Source organism: Falco rusticolus, chromosome 10 (assembly GCF_015220075.1).
Source record: "Falco rusticolus isolate bFalRus1 chromosome 10, bFalRus1.pri, whole genome shotgun sequence".
NCBI classification, from domain to species: domain Eukaryota; kingdom Metazoa; phylum Chordata; class Aves; order Falconiformes; family Falconidae; genus Falco; species Falco rusticolus.
In genome coordinates this window covers 5,723,317-5,750,045 of record NC_051196.1, presented here as the reverse complement: position 1 = coordinate 5,750,045, position 26,729 = coordinate 5,723,317, and the positions used below count along the sequence as shown (strand labels likewise).

The 26,729-nt window shown below is 43.1% G+C and overlaps 2 protein-coding genes and 1 long non-coding RNA gene across 7 annotated transcripts in view; all 3 read right to left on the bottom strand.

The window, feature by feature from the left end:
• LOC119154661 overlaps positions 1-8,451 on the bottom strand; it is a 33,414-nt gene extending 24,963 nt beyond the window's left edge. The window contains exon 1 of the long non-coding RNA XR_005106516.1: positions 167-8,451. This is a non-coding gene — a long non-coding RNA (uncharacterized LOC119154661). The remainder of the gene's footprint in view (positions 1-166) is intronic.
• Positions 8,452-12,977: 4,526 nt separating this feature from the next.
• On the bottom strand, positions 12,978-17,190 carry RPS13 (ribosomal protein S13). Its single transcript, XM_037401482.1, has 6 exons — positions 17,070-17,190; positions 16,616-16,664; positions 15,057-15,135; positions 13,976-14,145; positions 13,500-13,600; positions 12,978-13,059 (listed from the first exon to the last, which is right to left on the bottom strand). Exons 1-6 carry the CDS (start codon positions 17,090-17,092, stop codon positions 13,026-13,028), a joined length of 456 nt encoding a protein of 151 aa, XP_037257379.1. The 5' UTR covers positions 17,093-17,190; the 3' UTR covers positions 12,978-13,025.
• Positions 17,191-17,453: 263 nt separating this feature from the next.
• PIK3C2A (phosphatidylinositol-4-phosphate 3-kinase catalytic subunit type 2 alpha) overlaps positions 17,454-26,729 on the bottom strand; it is a 53,964-nt gene continuing 44,688 nt past the window's right edge. For all 5 annotated transcript variants that reach the window (XM_037401479.1, XM_037401476.1, XM_037401481.1 and 2 more), the window contains 8 exons: positions 26,606-26,715; positions 25,138-25,345; positions 22,623-22,747; positions 22,087-22,204; positions 21,909-21,990; positions 21,337-21,446; positions 20,984-21,109; positions 17,454-20,389 (listed from right to left, as the gene is read on the bottom strand). In XM_037401479.1, coding sequence (XP_037257376.1) covers positions 20,207-20,389; positions 20,984-21,109; positions 21,337-21,446; positions 21,909-21,990; positions 22,087-22,204; positions 22,623-22,747; positions 25,138-25,345; positions 26,606-26,715 — 1,062 coding nt within the window. In that variant the 3' untranslated portion in view covers positions 17,454-20,206. The remainder of the gene's footprint in view (positions 20,390-20,983; positions 21,110-21,336; positions 21,447-21,908; positions 21,991-22,086; positions 22,205-22,622; positions 22,748-25,137; positions 25,346-26,605; positions 26,716-26,729) is intronic.

The following is a 26,729-nucleotide window of genomic DNA, read 5'->3' as shown; positions in this document are numbered from 1 at the left end:
ATTAGAGGCCAGGCTTTGAGCTGAACTTCAAAGTGCTGCAGTGGTGAAGACAAGCCCCCAGTGATCACAGTGGAGCAGATGGAGTTGTTTCCCCCCCGTGAAAAACAGCTGCACTGGACACTGACAATTTGTTAGCTGTTCAATACAGCATTTTTTTGGATCTTACCTGTACAGCAAGTTTCAGCTTTAGAAGAACTATAGGCCGTGGCCTGCATGCTGTGCATGGTTTGCCAGGGCAAAGCCTCCATCCAGCCCACCGTTGTTTCTAGCAGCTCCTTCCATTTATACCACAGGCACACGTGGGTGACACGGCAGGGAGCAGGGTCTCACAGGGTGGATGGCAACCTCAGCTACTCGGACAGCCCACGCCAGTTTGTCTAATGATGAAACAGCGTTGATTTTTCTAACCCTTTAGCTTTTGTCATTTCATGGTTTGATCGCTGGTCAGAGCCAGCAGCATACGCCTGTCTTCAAACCAGTGACAAAGCACAACAGTTTCAGCACCAGGACTGTCACACTTAGTAGCCAACTGATACAACTAGAAAAGCACACATCCTCCAGAGCTATAGGTTCACTCTATCGAAAGCAGCAAAGCATTTGTTACTCTTTGTATTTAATTCTATATGTGTGCGTAAAATCTGGAGTTTTTTTCATCGTTGCCACAAAAGCACAGCCACACACACCTGTTTATTTCAATTCTTTGGTTTAAATAACACGGCACAGCAAACGTAGCTATCCAAGGACCTCTCTACTAGCTCTAAGCAAAAGCAGAATCCAAGCCACAGTGTTAAGACAGCACACAGAGGTACTGGTATCGACAGGAGACGTGGGGTAACAGGACAGTGCAGATACTCCAACCATGGGCACACCTGCACTCCCTGCCGTCCTGCCAGATGTACCTGAGCCGCACTCCCTGCTTCAGAGGCACATCTCACCAGCCAGGAACTTTAAAACAGCCAACGAGGCATGGGGCACGCATCTGTGACTGGCACACTCCGGGGAGAGCTCTGAAGGAACACATAATTGGCTGCATGGGTAAATACACTGGCTAAAACGACTGGGAAGCAAGGAGCGAGATGGTCCCCCTAGGGCTTCCTTGCCTTTGACTGTCATTGGGAAGCCGGCGGGAGAACGTCCCTGCTCGCTCTCATCCTACCACCAGTGGAGCGAAGTAGCCCCGCATCTGCCACCCGTTCCTGCCGGCACGGGGAAGGTGACCCTTTCTAGGGGGGGAGACTGTGGCAGCTCTCTTCTTGTGAGAGCCACTCTTCGCTAGCACAGTCAACACCTCTGCCCAAGGCGTACGACATTTTTATTGCTGCAATTAACAAAAAAGCAGCAGCTGGTTAGACAATATATAGTGACAAGTGTTAATACTGTGAGGAAACATATCCAGCTACAAAATATTCAGACAGCTGAGTGGACATAAAATGCTCACAAACGCCTTATTAATAAGTGTGTTGGATCTAATGATCTGTGAAACTGAAATGAGATTATTTGGATTATCTCATTAAACAAGAATAATAGCAATAGTAACCGGGTAGTAATGAGTGGGCCAATCCAAGGACAAGCTAAATAATAAGGCCAAAAGACTCTTCGTTAATACTCTGCATTTTTGTGCCTGTACTTTTACACCCAGAATTGATGAAGAAATCAAGAATCCTGGCTAACCAAACAGCCTGCTTTTAACAACCAGAAACAAAGCCACTGGCTACCCACACCTGTATGGATCATTTGGTCTAAAAGCAAAACAATGGTTAAATGGGGCTATTTTGGCAGAGCTGGCCTTGAGGAAACAAAAACACAGAGCCAAAATGTAAAATTGTTTTCAAAGGCTTGGCAATTAACAACCAGCTCCAGGCAAAGCTGCAAGGCGGGGCAGAGGCAGTGCTCAAACAGCACCTAATCCCAGCCCTGCCTTTTAACCCTCACGACTTTTCCTCGAAGTCTGAAAGTAATTCCTGAACAGGTTCAATGCATAATTCAAGATGAAGTGCCGCATGAATTTTACCTTTTGGACCTTGTTTATATATAAGTATCCGGAAGCCCTTTGCCTCAGACCAGAGAACAGGACACCTCCGCGGCCTCCCAGGGATGGATGGGGAATGAGGGATTCAACACGACAGATTCCGCCTGCGCGGCTGTTAGGTCAAAAGGTTCCTGGTATTGAAGCCTGGAGTAATTACTGTTCTGCAAAACCTACCGCTCCCATTGCCTTCCCTAAGAACTCTTTACTTAACAGGAAAAGCCGGCATTATCATATACGCTGCAGTAGTAAAAGGCTTTTCCAAGGGAATGGAAAAAAGTTAGGACAAACTGCTTAAAAGCCTGGCCCTTGACACACAGAACTGTCCTCTCCCAGGTTTCCTAAGGCAGCATGATACAGCTGCATTTAATGCTCCAGAGTTATTCAGGCCACACCACAGCCCACCAACAAACCATGGACTGCATTTATCAAGGGAATCTGAACTCAAAAAGGTCCATCTTACTGGTCAGGACACAAAGTGTTTGTTTCCCTTTTAAGGCTTCACTTCCACATACTGAATTATTAACATTAGCAAAGAAAAAAAAAGGTGTGTGTGTGTATGTGTAATTGAAGGAAGCTACTTTGAAGAAAGATGTCTTTGTTATGAGAGTTATTTTAGTAAGAACAGAAACTGCAGCCCTACCGAAGACACTCATAATTCTCCATAGAGTACAGTGCAATCTGGATGTTGCCTTGTAGCAAGTGCGAAATATAAAAGAGCAATGGTTTGTAAATATTAATTCTAAAGATGACAATGGCTTGGTAGACATTTGAAAGACAAAGAGGAGGAAAAAATTAAAAACAAAACCAGTGACTGTTCAATCACCCTGAAGGGTAAAGAGGCAGAGCTACCTCTAACACAAGAAAAGCACTCAGAGCGATCCAAGACTGAGGGAGGAAACATCTGAACAGCGATAAAAAGGGAAAAACCACTCTACCAGGGTGATGTCTCCTGGACGCAGTTCCTTTCTCTTGGCCTTTCCCCTTTTTATCACGGACTTATGTGGGGCACACAGCAGGGAGGGGAAGAGTCTCCCAGAAAAGGCATTGGTGGCAGCAGCCTCCTCTACCGGGACCAGAACTCCTCATCTCACGCAGTTTCCCAGATTCGCTGGGTTGCTGACAGCAGCCATGCACGGACTGATAGCACGCCCATGTGCCAGGCTCCTCCAGCACAGAGCGAGTTGTGTGACCTGCGCACCCGCTCACTTCTGTGCTGCTTTGAGCCAGCTGCCAGGCAACGCTGAACTCTGCAGTCGGCATGTCAGTAAAGAGCATTTAACAGAGCTGCGCGCTGAAAGGAATCCTCTTCTGCCTCCCACTCCTTCCCTCCTTCCCTTATGTCAGATCTAGCGTCTGCAGGCTGAGCTGCAATAGTAATTATAGACTGGATTGCACTTTCAGCAGTAGCAAGCTAATACACCAACGTTGCTCAAGTACTAAACTGCATCCTAAGGAGAGAATTTTGCATCCTGCCTGCAGGGTGACAGCAAACAAGGGTGCCAAAGATGCCAGCGGCAGGAGCGGGGAGAACAGGATCAGTTAACAGAAAACTGCCCTACACCTGCTGGACAGGGAACGTATCCAAAGTGCACAGAGAACAGGATCAGTTAACAGAAAACAGCACTGCACCCGAGGGACAGGGAACATATCCAAAGTGCACAGGTACAGAGATTTGCTTCTTCACATGATCTTCACCCCTGGAGCAAGCCAAAGCCGGCAGCAACACGTATGACGTTTGGCTTTTCTCGAGCCATGGAACTGAGAAGGTTCCCCGTCACCAGGAGCCAGCCTGGACACAGATAGCTGGAAGCAGCCCACTCCCCTGCCTGGGAAACGGAGGCAAAAAGCTGGGTGGCAAATCCGTTTTCCCTTCCTCCTCCACAGAGAGAGATGCCTGTAGTTCGTTGTGTCCTGTATCAAAAAGGATAGCGGTCCCTTGTTTGAAAGCAGAGCAGAAGCAGACTTCCCGGCAATGCCTGCAACTCAAACAGGTGGAAGGTTTCTGTTTAAGCTGGCCCTTAACTTCTATCTCCAGTGGACTCCAGCAAACAGAACCACGTCTAAACAGGACGCTGCGCGTACGAATGATGCAGGGGGCTCAATGCGCCCACCAGACATGGGAAGCGCAGTAATCAGGTGGGGCACCTTTCAGCACACGCTGGGGAGAAGTAATCCAGAGCCAGGCACCGCTTCTTCTGACAAAGGCTTTCAACCTGGGAATGAGGTGTCTTCAGCAGACCACCAGCATACGCTGCCTCGGAAGGGAAGCGATGGAAGAGGCAGCACTCAGACTATCTATCCAGCTACCCATCTGGCACAGCTCAGAGAAGGCTTCAGGTAACGCACATCAGGACTCCAGGCACTTCAGCATACTCCCTGTGTCTCTGCACTTCAAGCGCAGGAGTACTCGGGGACCAGGGAGCGGAAAATAAATCACTGCTTGAAATACAAGCACAATCTAACCCATGGTCTGTTACTTTTTTTGTGGACATAAAAATGTGGAATGATGCTAATGCTGCAGACCTCCAGGACAACAGTACACCTAACGCTTCTTCACAGCAGCCATAGCTTCCCATCAAAAATATACAGCAAGAGGGAATCTCCTACAATCCCCCAGCCCACATGAAAATAAACGTTAAGACTAAAAATATACTGATAGCCAGCTCTTTTACATATATCAGCTGCTTGTACCTGCTCTGTTGCTAACAGAGCTTGCCTTCTTTCACTGTTAACATCTTTTTAACTCAAATGTTAGAGGATTAAAGGTCAGGATACATGGAGGAAGGCTTATTACTCAGAGTATTCTGCCTAATCAAAGTTCTGCATTTTAAGACTGGCTGACACACATGCAATATGCTCTAGTTGTTTGTTGGGTTTTTTTTTTCTTTTTTTAACCAAAAATTCTTGCAAATTTGCATGAGTCCAGGAGATGGAGCTTGGTGCAATCCACAAAGTTATCTCTTGTGAAAGTTCTCCTGCAGGCAAATCCAGCTATATACCTCTACAGTCTGTGTAAACACCCCCCTAATCACTACTTCAGCAGGTCTGCTTTATTGTCAGTGTTGACTCTTGCATGGCTCACCACCACCACTGCAGCTTTCTGAAACTGCTGCTTCATTTCTTGTGCACCCGCCGAGCGAGCCGTTGCAAAAAGCTCAGACTGGAGTTCAATGGTGTGCTGTTATAGCAAGTACCACTTTGGGTAAACCTCATCATCCCAAATGCCATTTTACTTGACACAACTGAGTGACACGGGCAGAATACTCCAGTTTAACACTGATGTTGATCATGTGGCACATACGAGAGTAAAAGAAAAACACAAGCGTGTACACGCCAGTGAAAGGAATACTCTGAACCTAAACTGCAAGCTACATAAACAGTACTAAACTGCTGTATGCCATGGGATTATCCGTCATTGTGATGAAATGAAGCCAAAGCCTGTGTTTTGTTAAATCATATCTATGATCAGTATCTGCAGTATGACATTTCCGATTACAGTTGCTTTCAGATGAGCTTTTCAATTTTGTCGGGGAGACAAATCTAATTGCTGTTTAATACCAAACAACACTGCAGCAGGACATGATTGCTTTGCTTAAATAACAGTTTCATTAAACTGCTCAGATTCGACCCTATTAGGTTGATCTCTGGATCAGACCAGAAGCAAGGCTGACAGGAATCCTTATCCAAAACAGAGTTTCGTACTAGACCAATGTGCGACCCTTAGAATTCCATCACACAGGTGCAGAAGGTACGATGTTGGCTAAAAGGGGAAGACGATTCCAGGGATCACTGAAATATAGGCTTTACCTATGGTAAGGTAATTTAAGAACCCTGTATATTATGCAGCTATATTGAATTTAAGAATCCTGTCTATTAGGCAGCTAAATTGAAGGGATTATTGTGCAGTTTTTTTACCACGTAACTCGTAAGTCAATTAGTTTCAAAATTGAGAAGTGACAGCATCTTGACTGTACAACATTGCTGAGCACCTAACTTTTCCTGCTTTTTATATCCTCCTTTGCTATTTCCAAAATTGCCATACAGAGTAAGAGAAGATGACATCAGACCACATCACAACCTGCTCTGAACTGGTAGGAGTACAGAGTTACGTGCCCCACAAGAGCAGAAACTCCGAGACAGAGTCTGGCTCCATTTCCCCAACACTCTACCAAGGAAGGAAGACGGGCCCAGCCCACTCCCCGCTCAGGACAGGAGGCAGCTGGGGAATTTTGTTCCTTCCACTCTCAACCTTGCACATACACCAGAGCAAAGAGGGATTAAAGTAACTGCCCACTGTTGTCCACTACGAGTCACACTATGGTACCCCGGTCTGTGTCCCCAGATGCTTCTGCAAACTGCCTCCCTCCTCCACTCTGCACCACTCCCCACATCTACCATTTACATATAAACATCCACCTTTGTTTAAAGTGTAACTGTGTTAGGAGGAGGGGCTGGGATTTAGGACATCAGAGCTCCATACCTAGCTCTCCTACTGCCCCAGGCAAGCTGTTTCCCTGCTTTATGCCTCCACCACCCTGGAAAGGGTGGGGTTATAGTCTATTCTCACACAAACCGCTGACATTTATGGGTCAAAAGTACTATGGGAGAGCTAGACATCAGTGGTGTTCCTGCAGCATCAATTTACAACACTTAACCTTTAGTGAATTCCAGAAAGCTAAACACTTTCTCCAGCAACTGCCTGCTCCTAGGTCATTACACAACACTCCCAAGTGTAATACTACTTGAAATTTGGGGCCACTGAAAGTCACCTCCTTGCACATTACAGGAATGTTATTTGTTAGTAAGGGCTTTTTTTGTTAATCATATGTTTGAGAGCCTAACTTGATTGAAACTAGCTAAATACTGCTTTTAAATATTATTCTTGTATTGCTTTGCAGATACGGTGTGGCTTAATCGCAGAATAATAATAAAAAAGAGAATCCAGATCAGATTCTACTGCTAAGGTCATTATCAGGAGTATCTGTAGCATGAGTTTGAGCTGTAAATGGAAGATCTGATTCAAAAGATAAGTATTACTTTATCAGCAGTTTCTGAAAATTTACCAATTTATAGTCCTAGTTTTGCCAAGACCAGCAGAGCTGAGCAAGATGGGATGGACTTCATTTTAAGGAAAATGAAGATGTTACTTTTTTTCATAAAAACAGCAAGAACAACAACAACAAAGAAAAACAAACGAAAGAAAAAACCTCACAAGGAAACAAGTTCTTTTACAGCCTGTATTTTACAGCAGCTTTTGGTGTGCCCCAGTGCCCACTAACACGTATTATAATGAGAGATGCTTCCACCTGTTTTCTTGCAGATCTCAAATGCTTTTGCCATCAGAACTGATCCTCTGAGACCTGGATCCTTCCCAAGTTCATTTAACCTGATTAATTTTTAATGGCTGTCACTGGTTATTTCACCCAGTCAGTCAACAGCTTCTACAGTTCAAAACACCAGCCACCCTCTTCCCCCTCTGGCATAACACAGGGCTCAGGATCTACGGAAATTATTCATCTGCATCATAAAGAACTTGAAGGAGCTGTAAAAGAGATTGATCCCTGACAGCTGCACTAAACTTGAAAGCCCCTTCCTGGCTCTGAAGAAGGAGAATTCTGACCTGAAAAGGGGTCTTGAGTGAGCAGCCTCAAAGGGAATAAAATATTAGCCTGTAAAACCAGCACTCGCTAGAAAACTCAGGTGATCTTTTAATGTCGGTACACCTCTTGCCTCAGGCACAGCCAACATTAATTACTTGCCACACAGTATCTCAAGCTCCTGGGCTGATGTCACAGGCTGTACTTCACCTCCTTTTGTACTAAGCACCAAGCAAGCCTCCAGAAATTGACTGCCAGTACTTACTCTCTAGTGACCAAGCCCCGCAGGACAATGCCACCGTTCATTGTCATATCCAATACGCATTGCTATGCCATTAAACGTTAACCTTTTCTATCGATTCAGCTCTAGTTACTGCATCTGTGCTGGTTTGTGTTTAATAAATCCTGTGGTGACAGGAAGGCACTCACACTAGTCAGCAACACTGTTCATTACAAGGGTTATAAATTTCTAACCAGAAGTAAAATTTACCCCCCAAAACAGAGGAGGGTTGGGAGCAAAGAGGGAACTTAATTTATCTAAACACAGGTTCGGCCAGAAATCCTTGGGAAGCAAGAAAAGGACATTCACAGACATGCCATTTGTGCAGTGAACATTGTTGAACCATTTCCTACTGCCAAGATATGTGCCGGGGAGGGAGGTTACTAGGGCAGCACAGCGGATTGTTATGCAAATGCTGCAGAGTTATTGAAGGGACTTCCCAGCAACAGCGCACATTTTTTCACTGGTTTGATCCCAGCATTGAAAAGGAAACAAAACATCTGTGTGAACGTGAGGCAGCATTAGCCTAAGCCAGAAACACCAGCTATCGCAGAGCTGCAGGAGTACCAGACCTGCTCTGGTGAATTCAGCAGGCCCTACCGCTCTTCATTTAAATGGGGACGGGGAAAGAAACCGGCCCTTGAGTCCCAAGAAACACGTGCAGTGCTTTCTAACTACGTTGCTTTTCATGGTCTGTAAGTGACACTGAAAACAGTGGGAGAAAGTGACACAAACCTTCGCTCAGAAAAATCGAGAGTGCATGTTTCATTCACATTTTGCTATTTGGGATTAACTTGCATGCAATGATTTTGAGTTGAAAACTCAAAGTTAAGTTTACTGGCAGAAAATGCAACTGAAAACACACTTCAGAAGCCGTTTTCCAGAAAAAGCAAAAGAGCATATACTTGCAGCTGTACAGCTATAAATCCAAATAATTTCTTGTTTTTCTAATGGTTATTACTATAGCTTGATTGACTTTTTTTTGCCCTTTTCAGCTAGAGAAATGCATGGTTTCCAGCAGTGGTAATGACTTACCAGCTGTACAACCGGTGTTTAAGTTTCCTTACTTGAAACAAATTACCAGCATTTTCTTATTTTTCACAAGAAGTACTTCTGAACAGGAACAGTCAATTTGAAAAATTCAGAGCTAAAAGATGATTTGCCTGCACAAGGGAAGCAGTCACACGCCACAAAATCCTTCAGAAGGAGCAGATACCTAGCACCCAAGGCATCCTCCAGACATGACCGAATCAAAGCTTTCCCTTAAATCCCTGTCAGGGTTAATCTTTCCCATACTTAACAGTCACTTCTCAAACTCTGTCCTAAAAATGAAGGTAGAAAATGTGCCTGGCATTAATTACCTATTGATTTAACCACAGGAATAAAGACTCACCTTTCTGGACTTAACATTCCAGGATGAACTGCAGAAGTGAAGAAAACACAAAGTCGTCTTCATACATCTGAATGATGCCCTAGCTGACTCGGGTTAGGGTAAGCTAAACTCATGTCACCTAAAGGAACAGAAGAACATTGGCTCGACTGATTTGCAAAAAAAGGGGCAAATTCCCTCAACAGGAACTCTGCCACATAGCCAGAAGCATCAGGGGCAAACGGAGCTCAGAAACATGGAAGGGGAGGCAGGGAGAAGGTGCAGGCCAAGGTCAAAGAAAGGCAAGAGAGTGAAGACCATCATGCTTCTGAGAATAAAAACATGGATTAGAGAGGGCTGGGAATCTGTGTGGAAAAACCAGCCTGAAACGCAAAGAATGCTCTTGTCCCATCTCCCTGTGCCACGTCCAACAGAGAACTCTATTCTTCAGACCTGAAGTAATCCAGTTCTCTCCTTACTACCCTCAGTGACCCAGCAGTGACTGACTGCAAGAATCATCATCACTGTTTTTAAAACCCTACGACAAACCTTCCCGGGGAATGGCAGACAACCACAGCTACCAGGGGCTCTGCAAGAGGAAAGGGCACCTCGGCAGCCAGCCTTCAAACCCAGAGCCAAAGGGCAGAGCCTCTGCCACACAGCCCACAGCCTTGGGAGAGCTGCAGAGCTGGCAAGGACTGAAGTCTGGGGGGAGGCTTTTGTGAAGCAAACTCGCCACGCGAGCCTGGTATGGAGCAGCAAAGCCCAGCACGGCCAGGCAGCTGCTGAGGGGGCCCCCACGTACCATGGCTAGCTGTGGAGGCAGAGTGCCTGCACCCCTGTGAAGGAAGGGCAGGCTTCACCGTGCCGGAGGGGCCAAGAGAGCTGGACGTGGGGCGGGTCCGTCAGCTCCTTTCTGATGCATGCCCTGGCACAATGCAGGAAAAAGCTCACACTGGGATAGGGGGGAAAAAAACCCCAAACCATTGGTCAGATTCATACCAAATTTCAAATTCACAAATGGCCACTGGGAATGAGGCAGAAACAGAAACATAGCTTCTGAAGGGTAAGTCAAGGCAAAAGGAGCCATAACAACACATTATGACAGGAGAAAGCAAGAGGGCAGTGGGGCCCAAAGCCTGCAGAACAGCCCAGACTGCGGGGGAGAGGGGAGGCAGGGTGCTGCCTGCAGATAACCACAGGGCAGTTTGTGCTGCTTCATAAAAAGAATTCATTTTGGGCAACTATTTGAAGATCTGGATTTATTCTCATTATCGCATCTCTCCACCTAGGAGCAGTTACACTACCTCTACCCAGAGCAGCAGGAAAGACTCTGCTAACTCTCCCGGGCAGCCCTGACCTCTGCTGTACGTGGGCAGCTGCGGACTGCAAGCCCTGAGCTGCCCGGGGCAGCCCTGCTTCTCGGCAAACACGGTCAGGGACTTCAGAACCTACCTGACAGTGTTTCACCCAGGCAGTCCTGTACCACAGCCCCAGGTAATAAACCTACCCGACACTTCCACAGGACCACGTTCCTGCTGGTCCCATACTCCGCTCTTCAGACACACGCGGTAGGGCCACATCCTCCCAAAGCCTCACTCGGTATCGTGCTTCACAGGGGTCTGCTCCCCAGGGAAGATTCACCCCTGCCAGTGCCTTGGCTCTACCGTTCCCACAAGCAGACAACCTGCACGCCCTGGGGCGAACGGGATTGATGGTGCAGCTCTTCCAGCAATCAAAGCGGTAAGGGACTGAAATCCTAATGAGAACGGACATCTTACTTAAGCTAGTCTATATGACTTACAGAAAATAGGGAACCTTTAGCAATGTTAAGCAGCAGAAATGTACGCGTGTAACGGTACAGTCACAACAGCATTACCATTGTTTGACAAGAGAGTGCCAAATTCTACAGGCAGCAAATACGGTGTACCTCCCTCTCTCTGTCCTCAGGAGTTCCTTCAACACCTGGATCTGATCTTACTGCAAGCCAAGGATCTGTCCCTGGGTAATTTTCATTCCTGGAAGTACACAAGGCAGTTAAGTACACTGTACCCTCCCCTCTCCTCCATTCCTGACACAGTCCCCATCACTGCAACACCCCCAGTCCCCCCTACCTCTTCTTCTGGCAAGGTCAGCAGCTTTCAGCACCACTGGGTGACCGAACTGCCACCCACATACAGCACGGCCGGCTGTCAGCCCCTCCAGCTACCCAGTGCCAGAAAACACAAGCACCGAATGTGTTCACACAGAAACCTCAGCAGCACAGAGCAGAAAAACTGCGCAAGTTCCACCTGTGCTCACACCCATTGTACCATACCTAGTAGTTCTACAATTCTAAATACAGCATCTGTTCACCGGGTCAGACCACCAGCCTTGACACTTGATCTAGGTGGCACTAGCGGCAGTATGTGACTCCTTAAAACCACTACTGTTTCGAAGTGCCATCTGCTGGTACTTTCATTATTTACATGCAGCTATTTCCGAGTACTGTTAAGTCTCCAAGTGCTTTTCAGCTGGCAATACCTCCAACCCGAAAGAGTCAGAAAAAATTTTTTTGTTTGTTTTAAATTACCATGAGAGTGGTTTATTGCACCTACCTCCCATATAGCCTGGCAACACCACAAGCTTTCAGAAACAAAAGCCAGGATTTTGACAGCATACGGAAGCTGGTAATTTAGTTTTTAAGACCGACCAGACAGCAGCATTTTAGAGTTCAACTGGAATGCCATGATTTTGTTTTTAAAAAAAACCGCTTAATCAGAAGTCTGTATTTAGCTTCATCATCAGGGCAGAGGAATCCATCTTTCTGCAAAGTTAAATCCAGAAGTTACCAGGTTCCACTGGTTATGGTTACTACACTTTACAAAAATGTTAGGGCTTATCTGAATTTACTTCATTTTTTAATATGGCAAAAGTTAAGCAATGCACCAAAACTTAGAAGCAACAGCCACAACAGCTCAGAGTAACTACATTTGCAATCTTCTCCTAAAAGAGGAAAAAGTATTGTTAGTCTGTTCTCCACATTTCTCCAGCAGAAAGATGACCCTTAAGGTCAAAGCTATTTAGAACTTGGGAGGCACAACCTCAGCAAGTGACTATACAATAGCCCTTTCTGTTTATGGTAAACTACCTCTGTAAAGACAGAACACCTGAGAAGAGCTAAACTGCTGTCCTTATTTACCCAAATCTCAGAGTATTCTTAAAATTACTTACAAATGACAGCCAGAGTTACTGTCAGGAACAGGCTGAGGTCTACTTAAACTTTCCGCACAAGGAACAGATCCATATTAACCTGCAACGAATTGATGAACCTCTCCAATTTTGTTTCCCTCCCCACGCCCTACTCCTGCATAATCCTTCCTGCATTTCCTCATTTCCCAATTCTTCCTCCTGTCATTGTTTTCTTCCTACAGGATACACAGAGGCACAGCCCCACATGAATAAAAAATATCTGCTGTGAATGACTAGGTCACTTCACCAACCCGAGACTATCAGATCACAAAAACCAGTTTAAGTACAGACACAAACTGTACAGCTGCCCTAGAACGCCAGCAACCACTGCCTACATTTAATACTATAGGACAGCAATATGGAAATCATGGCCACGTGGCTGCTCCACCCTGAAAACTTCCCATTTACATGCAGCTTCTTTAAACAAGCAGAAGTTTCTAGTTTAAGATGACACCAACCGAGACAACACAATCTTAGTTAATGAAAATTTATTTTTTCAGTTAGTCACATAGCCAGCTCTTACGCGACCAGGGCAGAAGCTGTCGATGATTCACTAAAAAGACAAAGAGAGAGAAAGAGAGAACATTAATTGCAGAGGCGGTTTTTCAAACTAGTTGTCAAAAATACTGCTTCAGTTCAAAGCTTTAACTACCAGTTCTGAAGTAAATGACTACCTGTTTAAATTCTGTGGCATAAAGAATTCATTCTTCCTTTTAAAATAAAAATACTGGTTTAACAGTATAAAACAGCATATTCAAAAACCTGGCTAACTGTACCCGAGTCTTTTCAGAAGAAGAGAAGCTAGGGCATTCTCCTATGTTGGCTAAATTCTCATTAATTAAACAGTAAATATTTATGAAAATATCTATTCATTGCTGCCTGGTTTACATACACATACAGTGACCACAATGATCCTTTGACTCACAGCCCCAGCATATGGCTTACAAAACCTACAAGACTTCAGTGAAAACAGTAACATAAAAGAAGACTTACTACTTCCAGTTGGGTGGCAGCACTCTCTTGGTTTTGTAGTAGCGAGCCAACCTATGGATTCTGCTCTCAATCAGAATCAGGCGGAACTTGGCATCTTTATCCTGGAAGAGAAAGCTACATTACAAAGAAGCACTACTTTTCACTTCTCAATGACACACAATTCATATGAGCTTTATTAAAGTAAAACATCCACAGCTACTGCTACAAACTCCACATGCCCATTACCAAAGTCTGATGAAGCTAGTAAAAATCAGAACAGGACCAGAAATACCTGGTTTAAGCAATGCTTTTAAGATCCTTTTCACAGACAAAGACCATTCTCCTTCATCAAAATGACTCCCCGAACCACTAAGTTTACTCAAAGGGGGTGGCTAACAGGGAGCACACCAAAAGCCTTTGCTTTGTTAAGTAGTAAATAAACTACTGTATTATATGAAAAAACAAACATAGTGCTATCTGCTTAAATTAGCACTCACCTTTCTGTTTCTCTCAAGATGTTTACGCACAGCAACAGCTTTCTTGATCAAGTGATAAAGATCCTCTGGAAGGTCTGGGGCCAGTCCCTTCGATTTAAGGATTCTCAAAATTTTGTTGCCAGTTACAAAGCGAACCTGGGCAACACCATGAGAATCCCTCAGGATGACACCTGAAACAAATGTTTACATCTCACACTGAAAAAACCCCAAACATCTTACACAAATCTAGTGAAACCAACCTTACAGTTACAAGCTATCCAAAAGGACTTCTTTAAATTAAAATACCTTTCTGCTGGAAGCCATGAACAAATAAATGGTGGATAGCGTGTGAGCAAAACACAACTTAGAGAAGCTGAAACACTTCATCAGATAGCAATTAACCGAAAACCAAGCCACCTATCACATTTAGGCAGGTAACACGGTAAGTATTACATTATTACTGAGAAATTTTCAACAGGACTTATTAAAGCTAGGTATTCAACCACCCTCTTCTCCATACTTAACAAAGATGCCATAGACATCTTTACTCTAAAAAACCCATACTATACCACAGAGATCATTAATAAATAAAGTAAAATTAAAAACATTCATATAGCACTCAATTACACTGCATATCTTAAGACTACATAAATTTGTAGCACAGACACACTTAAGCAAAGCTCCAGAGGAGTCCAAACTAGTGAGAAGTAGTCTATTATGCAGCTCCAGTGCCTGGCTCAGTAAGCTCCTAAACACAGGTACTGGTATTTTAAGATGAGATGTCAAGTTTTTCTCCAACAAACTGGGTGGACTAGTGGCCATTCCTAAGGACAGGTTATAAGAGTAAACAGATGCTTTACATTTTCTGCTTGAAAAAAAAAAAACAACCACACAAAAAACTTCAACTACTTCACCAAATAAGCTTTTTGCAAAAATGAGACATATTACATTTTTAGTGGTATCCACACAGTGAATACATCAGTACATCAGAAAACCAGTATTTTCTTAGCATGTCATCCTATGCAGGTTGAAGGAGCAACTGCATTATTACAGTCAGAAAAATATTTTTTGTCTCTATTTAAGACTGATCCATAAAACTTACCGATTTGCGAGGGGGTCAGGCCTTTTTTAGCTAGCTTGTAGATCTGTTCCTTTACATCATCAGAAGTAAGTTTCAGCCACTAAAGAAAATTGGGAAAAAAACACAGCTACAACTGATAAACAGTGCTTAATACAGAGGAACAGACAAGCTACGTCAAAGCTTTTTATAAATGGTTGAAATAGATGCTTTTTAATGCTTGAAAAAACAATCAAAAACTGAAATTGTAATTCTAATGATAAAGAAACTCTTCACATATCGTGAACGTACAACCCTAGTGAAATATGGTGGGGGAAGGCAGAGATGAATAAACAAAGTCTCCGTTTAAAACACCCCAACTCCAACTAGCTGGTTTATCATCACTTTAACTGCCACACCTGAAACACACATACAAATTTACAGAAGCAAAAAAAACCACTGCCACTGGGAAGGAACTCCTTAACTCCTTTGACATAAAGGTGAAATCGAGAACCATTTAGCCATCTCTTAGTAAAGCACCTACAGAGATCAGTGAAAATCAGATTTTAAGTAAGCAAATTAATTCAAAAATGAAATGAATATATCTACTCAAGACAGGGCAGTGCCTTTTTTATTACTTCTATGTTAAACAGAAGCATGTGCCAACAGAGCTATTGCTTCTGTGATTATTAAGTGGAAGTCAGTACCAACAAGGCAGGTAATCCTGACTCTGCATGAGCTACAAAAGCTCCTAATTTTTTTTCCTTTTTAATACCATCAAAGTACGAAATTGAAAAGCACAGAAAAAATATATTTGAAAGTGCTCTATAGATTATAATTCAGAACAGAACACAAATGAAACTAAGCAGAAAACCCACAGGGCTTTTAAAAAACAAATACAGCATTTGAGCATTCTAATGGTTATTAAACTGTTTAGCCATCAGCAGTACTTCAAGCAGCTTCACGTTATCTTACTTTAGGTTTTTTTTTTCATTCTTCGTGCTTTAATTTCAAGTTTTCATTTAACCATGTTTCAGTAGGTGCTTTTCCACGTGCACCACAAATTAGATCTTTCGGCCAACAAACAGATCCTCCAAGAAGACATCCTCTGGCAAAGCAGCTGCTCATTTAGCTGACAGGTAAACCTTTTTAAGTGGAAGCACCCTAAATGAACTAAGGGCAGACTGAAATTGAGCTAGTGCTCTGACCAACAAAACACTGCTACTAATGGTTCAGAAACAGTCGGTTTACTCCACGATGGCAAAGACCAAACTCGAGTGAAAGTAATTGAATATCTAGAAGTTATCAGCATACAGACTAAAAGAAACCAAAGCAACACTTTAAAAGGGAGGAACAAAGAGTGGAAAAAAAAAAAAAGAAAAGAAAAGAAAGAGACGTTTTTGCCCACGAAGTCACCCGGTCAGGAAACGACACTTTCTTCCTCAGTATCCTAAAGATTTCATCAAGCACGATTTAAAAAGGATCACACGAAATACTGCGGCTCCCTTGGTTTTCTTTCATTGCGTGGGCCCTGCTAAGCGGCCGGAGGAGAGACGGAGCCCGCCCGGCAGGCCGCAGGGCCGCGGCCCGGCGAAGGTACTCACCGTGGGCACGCTGCGCCTGTAGGGCAGGGCTGACTGGGACAGGCCCTTGCTGTGGGGAAGAAGCAGATGACACGCTGAGCGCGGCCCGGCAAGCTCCACCGCCGCCCTGCCCCCGCCGCACGGCGGCCTGCTGCCAGCCCCTCCCGCGGGGCCCTCCACGGCCTGGGCCCAGTGCCGCCGCCACGGCAGGCCACACCAGCGCGGCTCCGGAAGCAGCAGCCCAAGCACAACGAGCACCCCCGTGCCCGGGGCCCGCCGAGGCAGCCCGCGCCTCAGCGCCGGGCCCGGCCTTCCCTCCCCCCGCCGCCATACCCTGACAGCCCCCAGCCCTCCTACCCCATCCCCACACGTGCCCCACCGCCCCCACGGCGGCCCTTCTGCTCTCACACCCGTCCGCGGCGCCCTTTCAGCCACCCGCAACAGCTCCCAGCCGCCCCACGCCGCAGCCGCTTACCCGGGAGCGTGCATGCGACCCATGATGGCGGCGGCTGAGAAGAAGGAGCGACGCGAGACAGCGGCACTTCCCGCCTCGCTTCCGCAGGAAAGGGCAGGGCAGCACCTCGTCCCGCCCCGCCCCGCGCCCGCCAGCCAATCAGTGGCGCGGGTGGGCACGGCGCCCAAGGCCCGGCGGGAGCAGCGCCCCCGTCCCTGGGCGGCGTGAGGGGAGGAACGGCGGCTGGCCCGGCCAAGCCAGGCCCGGCGGGCAGTGAAGACCAGCACTCTATTTTTTATTTTTTTTTTCTGAGAATAGTGTTTAATATACTTACAGGACAGTTACGGAGTCACATTAAACCCGCTCGGCACGGGCACGACGGAGGGCGATACTGTACACCTTTACTAAGGAGCTCATTTATTTAAAGTATTTGGTTCTGACATACCCAGACAAAGGGAGGCAAACCATTTGCTCTCACTGAATTTCATCACCTCTAGCACTACCTCAGTCACAGTGTCCGCGTAAGAGAAGGCAGGTTCCACACAACCCGAGTTGTAAAAATAGAGAAAAGGACTTTCGATAAAAGAGCGCACGTGCATCCAGAGACAGGTAGCTGTAGATAGTAAAAAGGCAGTAATAAAAATTTCAGTGCAAAGTTCCAGGTTAATAGGGAAAAGGAAGAGGTCTAAGCACAAGCTGTTAACTCTGAAATACCAAAACAAGGTCTGACTAGACAGCTGTAGTTCTGGCTGCAGGTCATACATTGCATAAAGAATTTTTTTTTTTTCTTTTCATTAAAGAATATACAAAAAGCTGTTAAAACTACATTTTCAAGCTACAGCTACTTAGTGTACTGGTAAATTTCACCCCAAGTGAGTACTTTCCTCTTTCACATCCTTTTTTTTTTTTTAATATAGTACATTAAAATCTTATTGCAACAATCACTTTTCTTTCTTAATTGAGAACACTGCTAAGAGGTACAAGGTTGGTGCTGTTCCTCTGTGTGGGAGGAGCAGCCAAGGCCAGATCCCACAGACAAAAATCCATGACCAGAAAAAGCTTCAGCCAGTGACTACTTTGGAAAGGAAGGGAAAGGCACAAAATGAGTTAAGCTATGAAGAAGATTAAATCAGAAGTCAGGACATGTGCTAACAATAATACAGTACTATACATTTTCTTCAGAGTCCAGACAACTGTTAAAACTGCAAATATTCTTTTTTAAATTACTTTAGTATTTTGTGCTGTAAGACACTGTGCTTTAATAGCAAACTGCAAAAAAGGCAGTACATATTGCTTTCATTTTATTTCACAATGGAACGTTTCACAAAAACAGTAGTCTACTTTCCTGTGTTGAAGTGACTTGTGATTCTAATGATGGAATGGAGTAAGTCTCAAAAGCGTCAAGTAAGCAGGAAATATATCTGGTAAGTTATATAATTTATTTACAGTCTATATACTAAATGAAAAATAGGCCTAATTAGCAAGATGCCTAATAAAACTGGGATGTGTTAGCGCCCATTAGTATCAACCCAGTTTCTAACATTCAGGATATTCTTAATTGTAATAACTCTTATAAAATTGGACCATGAATATTTTAGGCACCAGGAGATTCAAGTTTACTTCTCTCTTCTGTAGTGAAGGGAGATTGGTCAGTAGCAGGGAAAGGAAAAAACTAGATTATGAAATAGGTTTTTAGTGTTGGGTACATCAAAGGCTTTCCCCATATTGCGTCTTCATTCATAGTTGCATATTTTACTTGAAAAAAAAATTCACGCTAGTCCCAGTCAGTGGTGATAGGCTGTTGTCTTGCTTCAAGATTTAGTACTAAAAAGAAGTGTGCAACTCCATAGCTTTGTTTAGACAGAAATGATCATTCCAAACACTAAGGTGAATAAAAAGGGTATGGCTGTAGTGCAGAAACACCCAATTAAGTAACCAGTGGTATTAAGAGGCGATAGTGACACTTGTACTCCACCGTCACAAAATAGTTCCAATCTAATGTTCCTTGGAATAAAAGTATTTGTAGTTGGAATTAATTCTTACTGGGAGTGAGAAACAGTATTGCTGTGAGCTGTTAAAAGAAGTGACCAAGTTCCTCTCTCAAAGCTGTTACTGCAACTCATTTTTGGCCTGCAATTCATCCAGCAGTTACGCTTTTTAACTAGAGCCCATCCTTCACCTGGCGGTACAGGTGCCAATGCCACTGTGGATTTAGTGTTTGAATCTGTTCCACATTTAATCACTACAGTATTTAGAAATTCTAGAAATCAAGACAATTCAAAACACTGAAAAGCTGGGCCCATTTCCTACGGCACCACATTCAACCAGTCTTCACTCAATTTCTGAGACCATGCGTAGAAAAAAATTTCTAAGTTGCACTAACTATGATGATCAGTTGTAAGTGATGTTATTTTTAAGTAGCACATCTCAGGAAAATACTTCCAGTAGGACCTGCAATGTATCAAATATGAGAACTTTCCCCCTTTTTAAGGAGCTGAAAGTTCACATGTATACATATTTAAATACCAGAAATGAGGTAAAAGAGAAGCATTTGAATTATAAGGCACCATTATTTACAACTTCCATTATTGGCACGCACTCCAGTAAGTCTTAGAGAAGAATGAACTGGGATTAAATGCAATGCTAAGGAATTTCTCCAGCCCTTCCACCTTCATTTCTATAGGTATGCATGAAGTCACTAAAGTTTTACCCATCATTGTTTCTGTGATGTCTAGTTAGTAGTGGGACTGTAGTCCTAAAATATATCATTTCTTTGATGTTCTCCAGCATCATGCCATGGATGACACACAGGTAACAAAAATTAGAAGCAAAAATGCACTATATCCACAGGCCTAAGGATTAAGTTAAGGTTTAACCAACCAGCATGGTCAAACTGTTCATTTCATTTCCATGGATGGTTTAAAAACTCCTCCTTTTAACTGCAACCCTTAAACATTTACAATGATGCTTTGATAATGTTGCATAAGCATAAACCAGGTTTTCTAGAAATCCTCCAAATTAGGCTACATGAATGTTGGTCCAACATATCTGTTGAAATGCAGAGTCTCTTCAGACGTGCAAGTTATCTTTGAGTAGGAAGATGCACAAAGGACAAGTGAATACAACTGTTCTGGTCTCACTCAGGCATAGAAATGAGTTCACAGATAGGGTACAGCAGTTAGTCGATACCAGTTAATAGTCTCCTTGCTCAAATTGAAGTCCTTTAGCGAGAGTGTAATTCCACCCAAGAAAAAGTTCTCACGTAACGATTCTGCACTGAGCACACTTAACTGAAGTTCTCTCTGTTTCAGAGTCTCCATGCTGTATCCACTGTACACAAGCTAGGAGGTAAGAAGAATTTTTTGGTTATCCAAACAAAGTTACATAGACCACCCTTTCTTCTGCCTGCCTAACCACTGACAGATGTTTTAACTACACATTATGACCATTCACTATGTCCACTTCTCAGAGGATGGGCTGAAGCACGTTCCTATTTTATTTTGTGCTCCCAACATTGTTTAAAAAGGACCAGTATTTTCAGATGGAAGTACTGTTTACATGCCGAGACTTCTGAATTCATTCTTCTTCACGTGATGAATCAGTGAATCCAGGGCAGGGGGATCTTTAGTCTTAAGATTCTTTTCCTCCTCCCCATTACTCTGAGGAGTCAGTCTAAGAAATTTCTGCTTACTTGTAATAGTACATTTATCTACTCAGTTGCTTTAGGGTTTTTTTGTTTGGTTGGGGTTTTTTGGTTTGTGTTTGGTTTTTTGTTTTGTTTTGTTTTTGTTTTTTTTTTAAACAAGGCAAATTGTTTCAAACAAATTCCTTTCCCATTTATATATCTTTGTAGATTTTTTAGACAATGTTTTAATTACTACTTTGACTAAAAGACAATAGCAAACCATAGGGAGTTACTGCACAAATTAACTTGCCATTTCATTGAAAGTTGGATTTCTTGTCTTCCGGGAGATTTTGGTTTTGCGTTTGGACGTCTTGTGTGTATCGGGAAGTAAGTATGTTTTTACATAGGGATTTGGATCTGCACCATCTTCTGTAACCTACAATCCAAAAACAAAACAAGTTTTCGAAAACTTTTTAGTGCATACCTATTTGAATATTTACTTTTGAGTATCTAGACTTCTCAATCAAGCTAACCAAAGGCAGCACTTAAATAAGCAGTTGGAAAATTTGGAGGAACAAAGTTTCACATTCCTGGATCAGAGTCAAGACTGTAATGGACAGAATGGAAACACTTTTTGGCAGTGAGCTCAGTATCTCTACTTACCAGGTCTTTAATGTGCATCACCATGATAAACAGAGTGCTATTTCTATATGATATGGATAGCTTCACTTCTCCTCCCACTTTGCCTGAGGTAGGACTTGATGGACTTACATCTGAAAAAGTACACAATTATTTCCTCTGTAATATTCGTATGTTTTCATCAGTACTACACTTACTTATTATATACGGGGAAAAAACATACAAGCCTTGCGACCAACTTCAGTTTCTGATTTTATTTCTGGTTCCCTAATAAGAAGGCAAGGCTATAGTTTTTAAAGATTTTTCCATTCTTATGTAAAAACTAACTTGAACATTTAGAGTAAAAACTCGAATAATTCAGTCAAGCCATAAGCAAGCCCAAGTGATCACATTATGACCATAATACCGTGCAATTTTTGGTATGTTTTTTTATTTCCTTGATACTGTACACAGCAACATTTGGAAAAACAGGGATGCAAAGTTTTCAATGAAAGAACACTACAGTTAATTTAAAAATTACTTAAAAAATATCATATTGCAAAGCTGTCATACTATAGTCATCCAATTTATAAATATCCCCAAAAAACATTACCTACCTGTAGGTCTGGCTATTCCATCTATTCCTTCCACTTTCTCATCACGAAGTAATGGATGGAAAAATGTATAAAGAAGATCACACTAAGTTTGGAAGCAACATTACATATTAGTTTAAGTGTTAACAAGCACCAAAATCTGAAAACTTGCGTTGAATTTGTTTAGGTTATTTGAACTCACTTCTGCCACCTCTGAAGAACTGTTCATCAGACTCTGTATGTAGCTGTTGAGCTCCACTTTTCTTTTAGCTGCTACATCTTTTATATGTGTTCTTCCCAGAACCATCTTATTGGGAAAGCTGCAAGGGAAGAACAAGGTAAAGAGTTTTCAGTTAATTTATCTCAAGTACGTACAGCTAGATTTTATTGTCATTTCCATCCTGAAGGGCTGACATGCTTTTTTTTTTTTTTTTTTTATGTCAAACATGAGTGGAAACACAGCACACTAATAAGTAACAACATCACAGAGAAGCAAGGAAAAATTTACAGACAGTTGTTTCCCGTGATACAACACACAAGACTAAAGACACCAAGTTGTTCCTCTGACTCTCCTCCTTAGAACTTAGACAAAACAGTTCTTTCCCTGAATTGCCAACTTTGACATCTAGTTTGCCCATCAGCAGTTTTGTCTCCATTTCAAGCTATTTCTTCCTCCACCCAGTTGGAAACAGTTTTGTTGCTTCCATTGTAACAGCGATGAGTGAGTTAGGAACATACCCTGGTAACTTCCAGAGAGGAAAGAGAATGCCAAGTTTGTTGTGGAGCTCCTGGAACTCATCAAATGTTCGGAAGACAAATGTTGGCTCAACTTGCCCTTCTCTCAAAACTCTCACTACGTAGATCTGCCCAAAACACAAAAACACAAAGATAAAAGTAGTAACAGTATTTATAGAACTGACTTAACAATGTAATTTTCTTCACAATTAACTCTTTCTACTATGGCAGTCCTTCTCCAACATATATATCCCATTAACAGCATTTGCTTCTTATAGCAGAGTTAAAATTCTAACTAGCCTTACCGTCGTGCAAAGTACCATCACGAGATCTTCTCATAAAGTAGATACACATCTGACAGGGGGATAAAGGCAGTTAACGCTAAGTTGTCTGCATTCTCCCTTTTAAGCCTCATTGTAAGTTCACACCACATAGCAGGCATAAAAAATTTAACCCATTAGTGTGGGATTACATCTAGCCATGTATCTGTAGGGCCAGAGCTACCACAAAACTTTTCAAGTGTGGACTATGGAGGAAACGAATGCCTAATTTTTTTCAGTCTAATTCTCTGAAGATTCTAAAGGATTCTGCTTTTAAGGTGGTAATTTGGTAGGCGGGTGTAAGTGTACTGCATTATAGAAAAAGAATTTTTAAAAATACTGGGTACAGTCACAGGATGCAATTATTCACATTATTATGAAAGGGAAAGGAAGGTTAAGAAACTGCATGGAAAACTCAATCCAGTGGACTCATTTAATGGGCAAATGAGTTAAACCTCTTCCTGGTTGCCTGTGTTTTTAAAGTATATGTTTAACAGTCTAGACAGAAGACGATTACATCTTTTTAACACTTTCTGGAAGATAAGAGGCTGTTTTGGCTTCCACCAGGAGGACTCAACAGCAATTCAGTACAAAGCTGCTCTTCACTTCTAGCTTTATTCAACTTTGTTCTACCATCTCTAGCTCGTGTCTTACTAGATTAAGACATTTACAGCAAATAAAACTTAGAAAGAGATGTACATTTTGCATGTATCAGTCTAGCTTACTTTTTAAACAACTTGAGGAAAACACAGCTTGAGCTGACTACTCAAGGCCAACAAATAGTGGTACAGAAGTAAAAAAAATATTAGACCATTGTTACACATACACAAATATTAATACAAGTCCTACCGTGTAACCCAGGTCTAACAGCACTGTAATGCTTGCTGCCCCTAGTAAGACTGACTAGAAGTGTAGGTACATGAATACACCAAATGATGTATTTTACTTAGGCAGAGCAAATACAACTTTAATGGAAGGTCAGAACAAAGCCATAGAGTGTTTGACTTAATGGCTTCTACTCAGGAAGGAGCCATTTTACAGAATGGTAATTATGTAAGCATGACTCAGATCCCCATCTTTTATAAATCATCTCCACCAGTACTAGTTCTGTCCTTTCTGCTTCCTTCTAGATCCTTCTTCAGAAGTGTCTTCATTCTGAAGACTATTATCAGATGCTAAAACGACCAGCCTGTACTCTAGCACTCCTGTGGCTGGTGGACCCTGGCCAGCAGCTAAACACCCACGCAGCCGCTTACTCACTCCCACCCCCTCACCAATGGGACAGAAATAAGGAGCAAAAGTGAGAACACCCGTGGGTTGAGATGAAGACAGTCCTTGGGAGGGGAGGTGATGCAAAGACAATCTCTCACCACCTCCTACAAGCAGATCCATGCCCAGCTAGTCCCCAGGCAACAGCCACCTTGGAAGACAACACCCTCCTATCCCCCACTTTCTTCCTCTACCCCCAGTTTTTATTGCTGAGCACAACACTATACGCTATGGGGTATCTCTGGCTAGTTTGGGTCAGCTATCCCTGCTGTGTCTCTTCCCAACTCCTCACGCACCCACAGCCTACACACTGCAGGGAGCAGAGGGGGAAAACAGGGCCGAAATGGTAGAAAATGAGAAAGCCTTGACACCGCACAAGCAACAGCCAAGCTAACTGTGTCTTACTGACACAGTTTCAGTTAAACATCCAAACCAGCACTGTGTGGACCACTGTGAAGAAAGATAACTCGATCCCAGCCAGAGCCAATACAACTCCTGTTCTTCGCCAGGAAGCAAGCTGCCCGTTCCCAGCAAGAACAAGAGTTCAATTATGAGTTTTGATTTTACTTTTAAGTCATCCACAGTAGGGCTCAGTCTTGGGGTGTCAACACTGGTGTAGGTTTCTAGGCTCTCGCTGTAGTCAGTGCAGTCAAGACTTCAGAGAACTCTTCAGCTCACCCTAAATCTGACCTTAAGGATTAATCCCTCACTGAACTAGTAAATTTATACATCTGTATTTACTAAATATCTGTCAATAAAGAGAATCTAGTTGTCTACCTCAAAGCCAGCTACTTAAGGCTGAACATGGCAAGCTTCCCCTGGACTAAATCTCTGTGATTAAGTACTGATCTTACGACAAGGAGAACATATCTGGCTGGAAAAAAATGCACAGTGTCTTCACTGAGTGCAGAAAGATTCCACACACTTACATAATGTTTATCTGGGTTGTATCTCTTCTGATATGTAAACACAGACACTTGTTTGATTCTGCCATCTTGTTTAAGAGAATATGTTTTAGCAGAAAATGAGAGGATGGCTTCATCATTAGAAGGTAGACCTGAGAAACGCAGCTGGGCCAAATTGTGAATGAAGAAATTAAACTTTGTGGCAACACTTCCCAGACTGGATTCAATCAACCTAGAAAAGAAAAAATACCGTCAAAACACAGAAAAGTGGTTCTGTCAATGAATCAGACTTAAGTCTGAGAAAAACAAAACTTAAATTTCTTACTGACAGAGAAACAGTTTTTTCCTGTCAACATTTAATAGAAGATTCTGTATCCAAACTCTGGAATTTGTCATTTTTCAAGCAGTGAAGGCTTTCCAGGGTTCATAAAAAACCTGGAAGTACCGTGTCAAGCTTCGGAGCCCTCAGTACAGGGAAGACATGGGCCTGCTAGAGCAGGCCTAGAGGAGGGCCACAAAAATAACTAGAGGGGACTGGCACAGCTTACTTGTGAGGGCAGGCTGAGAGAGCTGGGGTTGTACAGCCTAGAGAAGAGAAGGCTCCAGGGAAACCTCATAGCAGCCTTTTAATACTTAAAGTAGGCTTCTGAGAAAGCTGGGGACAGACTTATCGGGGCCCGTTGTGGTACGTACGGGGCAATGGTTTTAAACTAACAGAGAAGAGATTCAGACTAGATATAAAGAAGAGACATTTTACAATTAGGGTGGTGAAACACTGGCATAGGCTGCCTGGAGAGGTGGTAGATGCCCCATCCCTGGAAACATTCAAGGCTGGACAGAGCTCCGAGCAACCTGCTCAGCTGAAGATGTCCCTGCTCATTGCAGGGGGGCTAGACTAGATTTTTTTGAAGTTTCTTCCAACCCAAACCATTCCATGACTATGATGACTGACTCTAAAATTGCAGGCATATTACTGCAGTTTCCCCTGTATGTTTAAAATGAAGTATAACTCCACATTTTGTAACACATAGGAACAACTCAGTTACACTATATACAAACCCCCACTTACTACACAGGAGCATCATCCCCTCCCTCCCCAGTATGCAAACACACTTATTGGAAGAGAGAACTTCTTTACAGTACTTTACAAGGTTCCGATCATACACACTGCTATTAACCAATTTAGCCTGTATTCAAAATGCAAGTCTCAACACAGCCAGAATATCTACTCTCCATATCTCAAACAAGTTTTTTTACACCATGTTGCTTTTAAAGGCAATTTTAGCACAAATATTAACCTTACATGAAACCGATCTTATTTATATAGTTCATTGATTAACATGTTTTATGATTGTACAGCATAACTATTCAGATTCTACAGACGTGTTTGTGAACATCCTCATACATTTTTTCATAGCAGAAAGCTCCCATTAAGAGGAAGATAGCGGACATTTTAGTCCAACAAAATAGACACTTTTCACTCATCCAGTACCTTGTAAAGAAAATGGTAGCTTCTGCATCTGTTGTTTGGGGCTGGAGAGCATCCTGGACATACTTCAAGTCCTGAACCCCACTTAGTTCTGGTAACCCAGAAGAAAGCATCTGCAAGAAATTAA

Bases quoted from the DNA above. Each gene is read 5' to 3' on its own strand.
- RPS13 (XM_037401482.1), bottom strand. From the start codon at position 17,092: ATGGGTCGCATGCACGCTCCCGG. The intron at 13,601-13,975 runs GTGAGTGCTAAT...TTTCTCTTCCAG, and splicing joins ATCTTGAGAGAAACAGAAAG to GATAAAGATGCCAAGTTCCG. The intron at 13,060-13,499 runs GTAAGTCTTCTT...TTGTCTTTTTAG, and splicing joins CTGCCACCCAACTGGAAGTA to TGAATCATCGACAGCTTCTG.